This window comes from Phaseolus vulgaris, chromosome 2, assembly GCF_051622355.1.
Source record: "Phaseolus vulgaris cultivar YP4 chromosome 2, ASM5162235v1, whole genome shotgun sequence".
NCBI classification, from domain to species: domain Eukaryota; kingdom Viridiplantae; phylum Streptophyta; class Magnoliopsida; order Fabales; family Fabaceae; genus Phaseolus; species Phaseolus vulgaris.
The window spans coordinates 31,318,716-31,334,865 of record NC_143499.1 but is presented as its reverse complement, the minus strand read 5'-3'; the positions used below and the strand labels follow the sequence as shown (position 1 = coordinate 31,334,865).

General features: G+C 29.3%; 1 protein-coding gene and 2 non-coding genes across 5 annotated transcripts; 1 reads left to right on the top strand and 2 right to left on the bottom strand.

The window, feature by feature from the left end:
* The first annotated feature begins 7,080 nt into the window (after positions 1 to 7,080).
* On the top strand, positions 7,081 to 8,926 carry LOC137811434 (phosphoglycerate mutase-like protein AT74). 3 transcript variants are annotated; one of them, XM_068613192.2, is made up of 5 exons: positions 7,081 to 7,883; positions 7,974 to 8,093; positions 8,177 to 8,390; positions 8,491 to 8,571; positions 8,642 to 8,926. In XM_068613192.2, exons 1-5 carry the CDS (start codon positions 7,361 to 7,363, stop codon positions 8,727 to 8,729), a joined length of 1,026 nt encoding a protein of 341 aa, XP_068469293.1. In that variant the 5' UTR covers positions 7,081 to 7,360; the 3' UTR covers positions 8,730 to 8,926. The 3 variants fall into 3 exon arrangements, 2 of the variants coding, with proteins under 2 accessions (XP_068469293.1, XP_090154705.1); XR_016518639.1 differs by having other exon boundaries at positions 7,165 to 7,883; positions 8,184 to 8,390; XM_090298579.1 differs by having other exon boundaries at positions 7,241 to 7,887.
* A 478-nt stretch (positions 8,927 to 9,404) lies between these two features.
* Positions 9,405 to 9,477, bottom strand: TRNAA-AGC (transfer RNA alanine (anticodon AGC)). The gene has a single exon. It is a non-coding gene; the product is annotated as a tRNA-Ala (tRNA).
* Positions 9,478 to 12,398: 2,921 nt separating this feature from the next.
* Positions 12,399 to 12,471, bottom strand: TRNAA-AGC (transfer RNA alanine (anticodon AGC)). Its single transcript has one exon. It is a non-coding gene; the product is annotated as a tRNA-Ala (tRNA).
* Positions 12,472 to 16,150: the final 3,679 nt, after the last annotated feature.

The following is a 16,150-nucleotide window of genomic DNA, read 5'->3' as shown; positions in this document are numbered from 1 at the left end:
ACCCTTTATTATATATGCTTCACTTCTTTCTCTTCCTTTTGGTTTTCACCATAAACTCCAATATGAAAGCTAATTTTTCTACGCTCTGACGACAGATGCTTGAGAGCATCTGTTCTTTATATTATCATGCATAATACTAAAATGGAGTTTGAGAGAGAAAAAATATGTAAAAAGAAGTAAAACAAAAGAACCGTACGTCACTTTCAATATATATTTCTTTTTGTAAAGAAATTCGGTAAGTATATCAATCATATAAGTAATAATATGAAAATATAGCATCATTCATTTCCAACATGCAATAACTATCCCATTAAAAAAGCATCAGTAATAATGAGATCACAATTTCTTCTCATAAAAAACTTCACACATTTTATTACTACACAACTTATTACATATTTCTTGATTCCTAAAATTAATACTCATAGATTCAGATTATGTAATACATACTGTTTTTTTAATTAAAAATATTCTTTTTAATATCCTATTGTTTGTGAACTATATATTATTATAATAGCAATAGTTAAATATAAGTATGTGTTAAAACATAACGGAATATAAAAATGGAGAAAACAAATTAAATAAAAGAAAAAAAGTAAAACATCATCAATAAATATGAAACAAAGAGGTAGAATTATTCAAACTAACCGATATGTTTTACGCAACATGATTTTTAAAAGTAACAGATAAAACAAATTAGTACATATATTTTAGGTTCAATGAAGTTTTTTCAGTATAAATTAACACTACAAGTTGCATCAATTATCTCAAAATAAATAGACATACCACAAGTTAAAACTAAATCATATAAATTAATATTAAAATCTTTATTATAAATTTAATTCACAGTAAGTGAGATTATTATGAAACATATCAATTATCTCTTGACGAATTTTAAATTTGGTCAAATTATTATAAATCTCAATACTTATTCTAATAAACTACTAAGTAAAAAGTATTATGACCAAACTATAAAATATAGTATTTGATTTAGAAATAAATATTTTATCCAATAATTTTTTTTATCTAAATTTATTTCTCATAACCATTTCTATAAGTTAAAATCTTTCATCATCATGTAAAGACCACATTTAAAAATGATTGAAACTAATATATATATATATATATATATATATATATATATATGAAAAAAATTATTGAAGAGAAAGATACATTCACAAGATTTGAAAAAAAATGCAAATACCGAAAAAGTTTGACCTATTTTGAGAAAACAATTTCAAACCTTAAATACCAAATTTAATTGAAAATTGTTGTAAAATAAAATCTTAAGTAAAAAATATTACATCATAATAATCCACGTTTTCTTATATTGATCATTGTGAGTGATGATAAAAGAGAGAATGAGTAACGTACATGAAGTGTGAGAAATTATACAAAGTGTGTAAGCAATCTTAAAACGGTGAACAAACAAAGACTAATTAAATAATGGATGATAAATTACGTGATTATTATATTTATTAAATTTATAATTTTTTATATTTTCAATTACATTTAGAAGTTAATTATTTTTTAGTTTTTAAACACGTCAATTTTTTTATTTTTTGTAATTTTTATGTAATTTTTTTTTATGTAACATTTTCAGTTCTTCTAATATTGTAATGACATGGCGTGACGTAACGCTCCTGACATACACTGTCAACTTGACACTGACAAAAATCTTAATTAATCCTTAATTTTATAGTTAATGTTTAAGATTATTTCAATGCTTTTACCGTTGAACAAACTATAACTAATCAACTATTTTCTGGGATACACACTGGTGCTGGTTAGTTTTGAAGTGAAAAAAAAGAGGGAATAAAAATAGAAAAAAAATGAATTATGAAATAAAAAATAGGTAATAAATACAGTTAAAAGTTACTTAATAAAATTAAAAGTTATTTGTTTAGTTTAGAAGAAACGGGTAAAAGATAGACAACCTTCTTGAACATCCACCTCATCAATCATATATAATAATATCAGAATAAGTAATATATAACTAAATGTAAATTTTATCCTATAAACTAATTTTATAAAGTTTTAAAGTTCACTTCTTAATATATATTTATATATAAATATATATAAATCTCACCTTATAGAATATATAATCGAAACATAAATAAAATAATTTTTAATTTTATTTTCTATCCATTCTCTTTCATTTTTTTTTTTATCTCATTCTCTTCACCAAACAGCCAAAAATAATTACCTTCTTATTCGTCTCTCATTCAGAGGTCAGAGGAATTAATCTTATTTGTTAGCTAACCGATAAATTCTTTCCTTTTTTTTTTTTTTAATACTTTGTGCAAATACGGTTTAGAAAAGAAAACTAAAGAAGAAAACGTAAAAAAAGGAAGGAAAAAGAAATAGAAAGCTAGTAAGATATTTTTGTAGTTTTTTTTAGACTTTTTATATGAAAAGAAACGTCAAATATTTGTATTTAATTTCTCATAGTTAAAAAAGAAAAGAAGAGAAATAACTCATAAAGTATATAGGAAAACATAATTGGATATTTTAATTCACAAGATTAATTTTATATTTCACTCCAAAGTGAAAAGATTATTAAAAAATGGTTGTCCCACGTAGTTTTTTTACACTTCTTTCTTACATGAGACAATACCAACGGCAAAAAGAATATGAATTTGCAAATTTTTCCTTTGCGCTCGGTTCTTCCTTGTTTCTTTCGTTTCAAACGTAGCGCTAATATTGGCGTTTGTTATCAGCAACTCCTTACCATTCATCTTCGCCTTCAAGAACAATTTTTTCAAGCTTTCTGTATGAAAATAAAAACCAAGGTGTAAATTAAAGACTTTTATTTATGATTATAATAAGATTTCTATATTGTTATTAAATAGTTTTTTAATTTCTTCAACAAATTGTTCTAATTAACTAATGAAATAAGTAATATGGAAAATGTTATTGCATTCTTTATTTTCTTTAATTTACTTTGGATTTATGCGGAAGATCAACTTTGGGTCGTTACTTGTTACCGAGGGCACAAGGCACAACACGTTCTGGTATCATTAATATATAGTCTCATATCGTTTAAGAGTCGAGGTCAAAATCTCCAAAATGGATAATATTTCATATGCGGTGATTGACTCTAACGTTAATGTTATTACAGAGTGAACTTTAAATCTAAGTCAACCCCATAAAATTGGCTTAATGAGGTGAGGTTTGTATCCACTTATATACTATTAAAGACTCTAATCTCTAGTCGATGTGGGATCTCCAACATACCCCTTACGCTGAGACTGCCAACTCGTGCGTGAGACTATATATTATTGGTGGTCCGATAGCGGGTGACACGATAGGCCCAACACAAACACTTGCTAAAATATACTCGAAATGACTGTAATACCATATTACGGAAGTAGACTTTAAGCCTAACTTAATCCCATGAGCCGATTTTATGGGATTAAGTTAGACATAAAGTTCACTTCGTAATAAACGTTGTTATTTCTCATACTTAATTTTGCATTTAAGAGAAATTTTTACATGAAATTTAAGATTATTAATATGAAGTTTAGGAAACATATAGTGCTGGTCCTCTACCCAACCGACCGTAGCGAGGAAGTGGTCCACATCCTTACACTAACTTTGACTTGTTCTGATCTTTCTCTTCATATCTATCCACTCGTTATTATAGGTATATTTTTATATTTATTTTTCTGTAGCAAAAGATGTCTCCATCGAAAATGACATTACAATGGATTTAAGGTCTTTCTTTTGCAGCTGAAACTGAGAGTTTTATAAAGATGGTCCGTGTTTGTCCAAGGATGTTGCAGTTATCCTTGTTGGTCCATCTGAGTGTATTTTTATTGCTAATTATTATTTTTTGGTTGAATTAAGGATGAAGGCTTTAAAGGTGTTAGGGTAACAGACAGAAAATAAGGCTAAAAGGAGAGGGCCCCACAAGGCTATGCATGCATGCATAGTGGTTTGAGCGTTACAGCAGAGCAATGGAAAACGACAAAACGTCATAGCCAACCAAGCTTCCTCTGCCAAGATAGATTCTGTCCCTAACGAATACAAACGAGCCTTCTTGCAAATCAGTTCATGGATGAAGACGAGGAGGACCAAGAAAAAGCTTTGCAACTTCTTCAATTTGCTCCATGCACAGCTTTAACAGACAACACAAATATGTATCCAATATGAAAGAAATATGGACTGAAACAATATTAATTTCAGGTTCTAGAATGAGATTGGAACTAAGAGAACTATTGAAACTACTCTTCAGTCTACCAGTTTGCTGTTTTTTCCTTCCTCTTAAAACGGGTATTTTCCTTTTTTCTCAGTGCTTTACCTCTCAGTTTTCGTAAAGTTCAGACTCCGATGATTTCTGTGAAAAGTATTTCGATGTTCAAGTCAGATTTAATATTCAATACTTATATTCTTAATACGGTATAATCATGTATCTTATTCTTGCATTTTGATTTCAGAGAAACTGGAAACCTACTGAAGGAGGAGGACTCCAAATAACTTCATTGTTGTGGTTTCAGATTGGATATATGTGGACCTTGTTTATTCCTAATCCAACAATCTTCTAAGGCTTATAGTGAATTTTGAAATAGGTTTTTCAAAATATTTGTTTTTGTTCTTTTGTCAAATAACTATTATATAATTCGAAATTTATCATTTCATTTTTTTTGTTTAAAAGTCTAGTTTTCTACTTTGATGCTAAAAAGAAAGGCAAAAATATATGTAGTTGTATAAGAAAAACATTTATTTTATACAAGTCAAATTTAAAATGAATATGTTATATATATATATATATATATAAATTATATTATAATTAAAATTTATAACAAATAAATATCTTCAAATATATATAAATTATATATTTTATTAGAGTTATTTTTTTTATAATTTTATAACTTCTTAACTTGAAAAGTTCTTTCATGTTAATTTTTTGTGGTCGCATGATCGATGTAATTATTTTATCTAATGGACAACATAAGGGTAAAACTTTAGGTGTTTGTTTATTATTTCAGTAAAATTATAAATTTATCTTAGTAGCCCCATGATAGAAGTCGGCATTAAAATTAAACCACATAAATTTTAATTGGAAAATAAGAGTTCAATTTTTTAATTATCCTTCTATTCTCTTAGAATTTTTGTAGAATTATATTTGTTACTTTTTTTTTCTTTTAAAGAAAACTTCAGGATATATATAAGTTGGGGCAACTACTATTATAGTCAGATGAATACATTTCAAAATAAAATATTTAATTTATTTTAATATTATTTATTGAATTACTATTGATTTTAAAAAATAGTAAAAAAATATTTTTAAGAGTTAAAAAAATTAATTGGCCAGATCATAATATTTCTCTTTCAATTTATCTATTTTAAACTTTAAAAAAAGGACTAAAGCTCTAGAAAAAGTAAAGTGATAAAGATTAAGACTTTTCCAATATTTTTCATTCATTCGTTCCTACCATTTCAACTGCCAATTTAATAGTGGTTTTATTTTCCAGTTGTAAAAAAAATGGGATGCAGAATAGGCTTGTATTAATTTGACAAATTACAGTGACACAATAAAATAAACTCTTAACTTTTTTTCATAACTAATATTTTGTTTGCTATTTTTATTTCATACATATATTATTTTAAACGATTTTTTAATTTGAGTAAACTTAAAGGTAATGTTGTATAGATATTTTGAAAAAGGCTTGGGCCTTGGCTTCTCCAAAAGAGGCTGTTTCTTCATGCACCCTAAAATTTTTCTTCCTGCACCCCCATCATTTTCAAAGAAGACTATTTTAGTCCTTTTAAAAATAACTTCCAGATTGCTCTTTCCAGAATATTTTCAAAACATATTTTCTGGAATATATTTTATTAATTATGGATTTATCAATCTGGAAATAAAAAATGTGTTCTGGAAAGGGTATTCTAGGAATGATTTTTTGTTGTTCAGATTTCATATTCTGAAAATAACCTTTACTTACGAAACCCCTATTTTAAAATCATCCAAAACCGTGAAAAGATGTTTTCAGTATTTTGAAGAATGTAGGCATGCAGGAAGAAAAATGTAGGGTGGTGGAAAAAACTCCCCTCCAAAAATATGTGTTCCTAATACTTTTCTTCCTACTTTTAAAGAAGGCTTCTACGGTGCATTTTTTACCGAACAAGCATCCAATTGTATTTGTGAAAGTACCGAATTACTCTTAATAAAAAGGAAATTAGGGTTTAGTGATTTCTACAACCAATCACACACCCAAGTTCGTTTCTACCATTCTCGCACCCAACACCATCTCTCGCACGATCGTTCGCATCCTCGCATCTTGGTTGACATTTCTCCGGCAACGTAGTTTTGAGTGGAAGGACCCCTTGAACAAAGATGAAGCCAAGAGCGTGAAGGTCCTCCATTGTTGCGCGAAGATATGAGGGCATCAACACACCCTACAAGCCTTTTCAAAATAAACATGACAAGGGTACAATTGAATTTTAAAATGTTCGTCGAGTGTCAATCACAATGGATTGGGTGCAGAAAGAAATTGCCACAAAATATTTAGGCAAACTCCTCCTACACCTAATCTTTATGAACCTTCATCCTACATAGTTTTAAATTTTTTAAAATCCCCTACACTCTGGAAATCAAAATCCAACATGAAAAATAATACATTTCAAAAAAAGTAAATTCATAAGAAATTATTGTGTTCTGAAAAAAAATAAAAAATAGAACATAATACATTTAAAAAAATAGAGATTAGTGTATTCCAGAAATAAAAGGAAAAAAAATCAAAATCCCATGGAAATCTGTAATAAAAAAATTTATTCCAGAAAAATAATCCAGAAGCATATTCTAAAAACCGGAATATATTTTATTTAGGGGGCATTTTAGTCTTTTCAAACTGAAATTGAGTGGTACTAAAGTAATTGACAAATATTTATATCCTAAGTTATTCTAGTGTATCTGTATACATGAAGAATAGTGGGTCATAGAATAAAATGTTGGGTGCAGGAAGAAACACCCTAAACTTTTGCAGTATGACTCTGCATAATAAGATGGCCCAAAACCCAAAAGAAACCCGACAAGTTTTCCCTTCTCCTAAAACATGGCAACATGGTATGTTGCCATTTGTCATGCAATGGTGAGGATCTGTCAGAACTGGGACTATGTCTCACTATCATCCATAACAGTACACATACTTTCATCTCCACCGCAAACACTCTACACACACCTGAGGCTGTTATTGCTCGAGAGTAATCACATTTATGGTAGGTGAATACCAAGTTACACAGCAAAGGAATTCAAGAAAAATGAGAGGATGTGCAGTTGGAACATAGAATTTTTTTCTTCTTTTATATTTTACGTGGTTCTAATAAATTTACCATCATCATCACCCACCAAATCGTGAGCATGGCAGTGATACCTTTCCCATACTCAGCTTCTCTCCCCTTGTCTCAACCAAAAGGCCTTAATACAAAACCAAATTCCAGAAAAAGCACGTTCTCGCCAATCCAATGCTGCCACAGCCAAACAGAGCCCTTCCAGCTGAATGGGCAGGGCAGAGTTTCAGAGAAGCTTCTTCCTCAGAGCAACCCTTCTGTTGCAGCTTCCAGTGTGGCTGTTCCACCCAGGCCTCGAAGGATAATCCTTGTTAGGCATGGAGAGAGCGAAGGAAACGTGGATGAGAGCGTCTACACAAGAATACCTGATCCAAAGATATCCCTCACTCGGAAAGGGAGGGACCAAGCCGAGGCATGTGGCAATAGGATAAAACAAATGATTGAGAAAGAACAAGGCCAACACTGGCAGGTTTACTTCTACGTGTCGCCATATCAAAGGACCCTTCAAACCTTGCAGCACCTCGCTCGTCCCTTTCAACGTTCAAGAATCGCTGGCTTCAGAGAAGAGCCTCGCATTCGAGAACAAGACTTTGGTAGGTACTACTATTAGCTAAACTACTCGCTACTTTTCTCCTCTGTGTTTTGCCCACTTCATTTCACTGATTGTTTGGGTGATTCAAAAGGGAATTTTCAAAACAGAGAAAAGATGCGAGTGGAAAAGGCACTACGGCAGCTTTATGGCCGTTTCTTCTACCGATTTCCTGATGGAGAATCCGCGGCTGATGTGTATGATAGAATCACGGGTAATATTAATCCGTATATGTTCTTCGGGAGTCAAAGTTATGATGTTAAGTACTGATGCAGAGTTTTATACTTGTGGTTGAAGGATTCAGAGAGACATTGAGAACAGATATTAATATTGGACGGTATCAGCCACCTGGGGAGAAGAAAACAGAGATGAACTTGGTCATCGTGTCTCACGGTCTAACACTTCGAGTGTTCCTCATGAGGTGGTACAAGTGGACGGTTCAACAGTTCGAGGGTCTCAACAATATGGGCAATGGAAATATGCTTGTCATGGAAAAGGGTTATGGTGGAAGGTAGATTCATTCATTTTGTTTACTTTAAGAAATGCGAGGAAATATATGTTATGGGTGGTTGGGATAATCGATGTGGTCTAAAACAAATGCGCATAAACAGGTATAGCTTACTGATGCATCATGATGAAGAGGAGCTGAGAGGGTTTGGATTGACTGATGAAATGTTGATTGATCAAGAGTGGTAAGAATCATGATCCTATCACTTTAGTCTATGAGTTTCTTGATCTAAGAGGTGTTTGATATACATGAAGGCATAAAATTGCAAGACCTGCTGATCTGAATTACGATTGTCCAATGGTGAATTCCTTCTTTCCCCACCTCAGTGAAGAAACATGCTAGTGTGAACACGGAGCTGATCAAGAACTTGTAGCAACTTCAAATTCAGTGCAAAGGCCACAAACCCCAAAGCATATATAATAGTTCAATTATGAGGACGAAGAGTTCAGTGCTGTAGCTAGCTAACTAGTAGAGAAGTTTGTACCCGAGAATTTAACAATAGAAAAATGAAGAATTCTACGAGTCTCTATTCTACCTCACACAAATCTCCACTACTTCATATATCCTTCTAATCTAAATTTCCCCTTGGCCCTGAACTAATTTTACTCATTCGTTTAGTCCCTGCATAAAACCAGAATGTTTAATGTATCCATAGTCATTTCCAAAATATAAATCAGATTTATCAAAAAATAACTAAAATCTGATCTTGTACAATCTAACACGTTCCTCTCTTGTACACAATTACGGGATATAGTTCTTTTAACACATTATCTTCCTTTTTGTTGCATTTAGACACTGATATCGTGATATCGTGGTAGCAAATGCGCTATAATAAGCCTTTAACCAAACAAGACATCATCGTTGGATGATTGATTTATTCCGCTAATGGCAGAAAAAATAAAAGATCAAAATACATCGTAGTGACAAAATGGTTAGTTCTGCTATCTTATCTTCAAGTCATAAAATGATCACAGTAAAAAAAAGAGGAATAAAAATATGGGAAAAAGAAAAAAAATTTGGAGATGCGGGGTATCGATCCCCGTACCTCTCGCATGCTAAGCGAGCGCTCTACCATCTGAGCTACATCCCCATATGCCAATGAATTGTAAATTATTTTACATAGCTTTAGTTTATGTTCTAATAGGATTAAAAATTGAAACAGTATTAAGTCAAACAAATTATCATGATTTCATCAGAATGTTAATGTATAATATATACTTTTGCGCATACTCTCTACATTCAAAAATAAAAGAGAGAATGACATATACTCGAGTGAAATTTATATTTATTTTATTCACTTAACCTTTCAGAAAAACTGTTGGGGATTAAATCAAGCATATAATTTAACAAAAATATTGTAGAAAAAGCTTTCTCGTTAAGAATTCTCCATTGACCTTAAAAAAAGAAGTACATGACCTGACAAATATGTGGAAAAATTGCACAGTTGCACTTACTATTTTATAAGTCGTGAAATGACTGAAATGCCTTGGAATTAAGCTTTTGCAAAAATCAATTTCTTAAAGTAAATCTTCTCTTCTCTCCTCACCGTGCTCACCTGTGAGTGGCTCTTTACAAACCGTTAACTAAAGCTTTACTTCAAATGCTCAATAATTCAACAACTTCAACTTAGCATTAAAACTTTTTGTAAAGTAAAATCAATCACGACTATTTATTCAAACATGGTGGATATTAAGGAAAAGTTGAATGAAGGACAATTTAGACACATCTTCCTTCTTTAACTTTTTTAGAATTTTTTTAAGGATAAAAATGTAATGGAGCTCTAAGTTCAAAAGCGAATACTATCTCAAATACGATGATTAACCATGACTATGTTATCTCAATGAACCTAAGGTCAGAACAATTGACACCTACCATGAGATCCGGATAAAACTCTTTTAATTAACAATTTGTCACACTACAGCAAGACCAAACCACTCATGCATCCAAACACACTCACACCAACATAGAGCACACCGCTTGGTACTCGTGTTCCCTTTGCAAGGACCAATACTCTAAAATCAAAACAAACAAAAAAATCCTGATCTCCTTTTCTAACAAGTATTCTGGTGTGTTTTGAGGAGGACTGAGTTTTGGTAAAAAAATAATGGTCACGACGATTTATGCTCCTTTGGTGGTTCCAACCACAGTAATGAATGGTGCGCAATTTAGTAGTGTCTCTTTATATGTCGGGGATCTCCACACCAATGTGATAGAGTTAGTTGTCTAATATGTTTAGTGGCTCAAGTGATTTTGATTATGGTTTGCAAGGATTAGACTAGGGGATCCTCGGTTGGCTATGCATATGTCAATTTTGCCAATGCTCAAGATGCGGCTATTGCCATGAAACATTTGAAGTTCACTCCCCTGAATGGAAAACCCATTTGTATTATGTTTTCTCAACGTGATATCATCATCAAGAAAAGTGCATATGCAAATGTGTTCCCTAAGAACCTGGACACATTAATAGATAATAAGGTACTGCTTGACACTTTTTTTCTGCATTTGGATTTGTGTTATGTAGTAAGGTGGCAGCTGATCACAATGGTCAATCTAAAGGGTATGAATTTATGAAGTTTGACAATGATGAGTATGCTCAAAATGCTAACAAAATATGGAATGACATCTTAATAAATGATAAACAAAGGTTTATGTTGGGCTTTTTGTTCGAAGTCAGGAAAGGACTTCATTAATGGATCACCAAAGTTCACTAATGTGTACGTGAAAAGCTTTTTTGAAACATACATTGAGGAAGACCTTAAGCGACTCTTTAATACCTATGATCCTATAAATAGTGATGTGGTCATGAAAGAAGTACATGAGAAATCCAAATGTTTTTATTTATGTGTTTGGAACAACAACATCTTCTAAAGTAATCCTTGATACTCTTGGATGTAGCAAGGGTTGTGATTTTGTTGCTTTCTCTACTCCCGAAGAGGCCAGTAAAGTGTTGAATGAAATGAATGGAAAGATAATTAGACAAAAGTATATTTATGTTGCAGCATACTAAATAAAAGGAAGGTTAATCTACGAACTCATTTTCTTACACGCAAAGTTGAAATGATTGGGTGTCTAACTAGATGACTTCATCCAAGCTATAATTTTGGTCCCACATCAACCAACATGTATGGTTCTTCCCAATCGCATCTCTTAATAGGTTTTGCTCCAAATTTCATTATGTCATATCACCTTAGTAATATTTGATAACATACTAATCACCCCAATATTTTGTAACCAACTTGTTGGAAATTTCACAAGACCCAAAAACCTATAAATATAGATTTATTCTTCAGGGAATATACAGTCAATCTCATATATTCACTTAAATATTATTATATCTCTCTAAGTTCTTACTAATTTGATCATCACTCGATCTTCATCATCAAAGCTAAACAATCTTTAAACGAAGAGTTCAACTCACCTAAATAGCTCATTCATCTATCTCAGACGATTGCAACTCATTTTCGATAAAAACAAGAGAAAAAAAGTAGGTCAAATAAAAGAGTGTGCAAACTATAAATATACTTGTCATATTTCCTTTTATTTCATTTTTTAAAAGGTCTTTTTAGTAAAATATGTGATATTTTTTATTTGGACTAATTGTCCTATTCTTTGCATATTACAAAAACATTAAAAAATTGAATTAATTCATAATATATATATATATATATATATATATATTTTATTTTTTTTGACCTTTCTCAAAAAATAATTATAATCAAAAATATTTTCTAACTATTTTTTATCATTATAATAGTTATGCTTAGATTGTTATTTCTTTATTTTTTTTTTAAAAAAAAATCAATTTGATCCCATTTTCGGAATTTCATCCAAATAATAAGAAATCAATTTGAAACAAATATGAAAACTAATTAATATGACAATAAATCTGAATTTCTCTTGAAATAATTTTATTCATTAAATGATATAATTCTTATGTTGTCATGTAGTTACAAACATTATTCATTTAATAAACAATAAAATAAAATAAAAATCCTGTTCCTAAAACAAAAGTGGAGATGCGGGGTATCGATCCCCGTACCTCTCGCATGCTAAGCGAGCGCTCTACCATCTGAGCTACATCCCCAACCATGATGAATTTATTTGTATAATATACTACTACTAAAATAATATATTCTGGGTCACATCATTAAATATATTTATTCTTGGAAATTAATGTTTACTTGATGGAATCTTATTTCTTGACAAAGTGTTAGGAAATGAATTTACATGTATTAATAAATTAGATTTTGAAAAATAATCTATATTGGACTCCAACAAATTTATTCAAATTAATATTCATACTTTTTAGTATATGTAAATTACATAAAAAAGTTTTTTTTTTTATTTGCAGTGCTTCGTATCTCAAGGTATTAAACTGATAGTAAACACATTTTTGTTTACATTTAAAATAATTGGTTACTAAAGTTTTTCATAAAAATACATTAAGTTTTGAATTATAAAATAAGTAATTACATTAGGTAGGATCATAGTAATCAGAAATTATATATTATATATAGTTTTTAAAATTTATTATTAAATACAATATAAAACAAATAAAAATTCTATGGACGAGGCCTTTATACATCATAATCAGAATTTTTTTACGTAAAGTCTATTAGTTTTCTTTTGATCCTTTAACTTTAAAAATTGAGTATTTTGTCATTTAATTTTCTAGTGAATTAAAATGATGACATAATGAAAAATAATAATTGTGTTATTTTTAAGTTAACTAAATAACTAGACTGACTCAAATTTGAAAGCAAAAAGCCTAAATTATTTTAAAAAATATTATATTATTGTTTAATTATAACCTAGATTCTTTTATATCAGAATTTCATTAACTATTTTTTAAATAAATATATTCTTTAGTTCAAAAAATATTAAAACTGATACATAAAATAAACTTAATTTTAACAAATTGAGGTTGTTGGGGTTTAATATTTGTAATCTATTTTTTAGACATCTATAATCTTATTTTATCTCTCTCTTTTATCATATTATATAATTAATAATAACTATTTTTTTTATCACGAAGTATCATATAAGATGTTGGTCTATAATTTTGTTCTCCAAAATATGAATTCGAACAGAAGAGTGGTGGGCTTGGGCTTCCCATTGTGCTTTGCGGTTTTGGGCAAAACATGCACGTCAATCTATGCAAGGAGCTACTTTCTACACCCCCATATATAAATGTTAAATGACGACTTTACCCATATGGAAATAACTGGTGGCCGTGATTGTTTTGTTTGTTGGCTGTTGGTGATGGCTAATTGCGTATTCCAAAATACTGAATTGAAAATATAAAATTTATATTTTCAATTTTATGTTTTATACATTTTGTTACTTTCAATTGTATTATAAAATGTATCAGTTCTATTATTTATAAATTTAATTTTAAAAAAAATATTAGAGGAAAAAGGATTTTGTTTATAATATATTTCACAATATACCATTCATAATGCATTAATTCATAATGCACTAATGTTTTTTGAATGAAGTATATATTATAAAAGATACTTTTTTTTGTTTTAGATTGTGTAATTCAAATAATATTAATATTATATATTGTATATTTCAGATTTAACAATCTACTGAAATATGTAATTTAGAATACATTTTTTAAAAACAAATTTATTGTTCCACACTTTATAGAGGTGTTGGTTTACAGTTGCATAATAATACAATGCCATAAAAAATCATTTAACTCGATACCAAAATAATTATTTGCTTTTTTCATTAAAAAATTGTTCAACTACTCAAATCTATAATATAAGTGAATAAAAGTAAATCATTTTGTGCCAACGGTAACAATTTTTGAAAAATTATTTATTTTTTATACATTTTGATGCAATGTCGTTACTAAAAAAGGTATACACAAGAAAAAAAATGAAAAAGTTATATATTCCAAGATAATGTTAATATATAATATTTACTCAAAAAATAAGAGATTATAATATTCTATGATACCCATCGTCTGCGCCGTAGAAATTTATATTAATAAAATATATCATAAAACAATTGTATAAACAGACAAAGAGATAAGCTTCTAGTCTTATTATATACCGTCCATTTAGTCTTATTATAAGAACACATATTCTAAAGAGATGGGTGATCACTTTTAAAAAATATTTTATATAGTTCTATACAATATTAAATTTCATTTTTCGTTTGTCTCTATTGAATACTATGAATAATTGCTATTTTATTAATAAATAATGACTAAAGAATTTTAAAATTTATTAATAATAAAGACAAACTGAATACATGAAAAATATATTTAAAAAATAATCAACAAATTAATTGAACTCATTAATTGTTTTTATTGATATATGTATTTACGTTAAAAACACCTTATACTTATACCTACACACTATATCTAATAAGTGAAACAAAAATGAGTAGCAAAGCAAGCATTTAGTGTTGCAGAGTTGATAGAAGATGGTGACATGGGAGACCTTACTGCAGAACCTGAACCAAGAGCCGTTTCAAGTGCCTCAAAGAACACCCTATTATTGCTTTTTGTCTTTTCAACCCTTTATCCTATCAGAATCACACTTGTAGATAAGTTTCCACTTTGCAGTGTCATTCATCATCAATACCAATAGTAACTGCATCACACTGCTACATATTAGTTAGTTGTTTTTCCCACTTCGAAATGTCTTCTGATATATAATTATATATTTCTCCAAGAACAAAAAGTGTACTACATATGCCTAATCACTGACAAGGACATTGTACTAAGGTGGAGACCAGATGTGCCTGCATCTTGTCCATCCAATAATAACACACTACCCAGTTTCATTTCAGTGCTTCAAGTCACTGCATTACCCATCTTCATTATATGAAGTTTATTTCTTCAAACACAAATAAGCCATATTATTAATTATAGGAGGATTTTGCTCTTTTGGTTTGTTGGTTTGTAATTAGGTAATGAGATTTGGTAATAGCACAAGAGTTAAGATATTTTTGAAATATTTTTTTTTTTATAGAAAAAAATAGAAAGTTGTAAAGTAATCCATACATTAAATTATTATAGACATGTCACTAGATATATGCAACCTATTTTTCTTTTTTATATATATCTATAGTTCAACTCTCATTGAAACTTATTAAAAGAAATATCATAAAAAGGTCCTGTTTTATTAAATTAGTATAATTTGAAAGGTTAATTTATTAAAAAATATAAAAAATAAGTAAATAATATTAAAATAACATAATTTTAATCTTTTAAAATAAAATTGTGTCAAGTAATTTGATTATACTAAGATTATATTATATTGACATGAATTCAGTTCAAATATACTAAAATTGTATTACTTTAATATGATTTAGTTTTTAAAAAGTTAAAATTATTTTAACTTGACATGATTTAATTTTTAAAAAGTTAAAATTATGTTGGATTTTCAGTAAGAACTTAATAATTTATCTATTTTAAAAAATTTAAATTTTGCATGTTTCCGTAAATAATATATTAAATTACACTAATTTAGTAAAAAGAGTAACTAAATTAAAAAATATCACGGCATAGTAAAGTATTAAACATCGAATTAAAATTTGGTAGTATATGATTAGAGTTGAAGTTAAAAAAGGGAAGTGGGGGCTGGAAGTAACTAGAATGAATAAATGATGATGAGTTCGAAAGTGATAACCTGCTAATATTAATTAATTGGGCAATAATCCTAGCTTAGTAGCTAGCGAGCTCAATCTCTAGCTCCGTGAAAAGATTCCACTTTTTAATTTTTTTCATCCACAAACAAAACGTG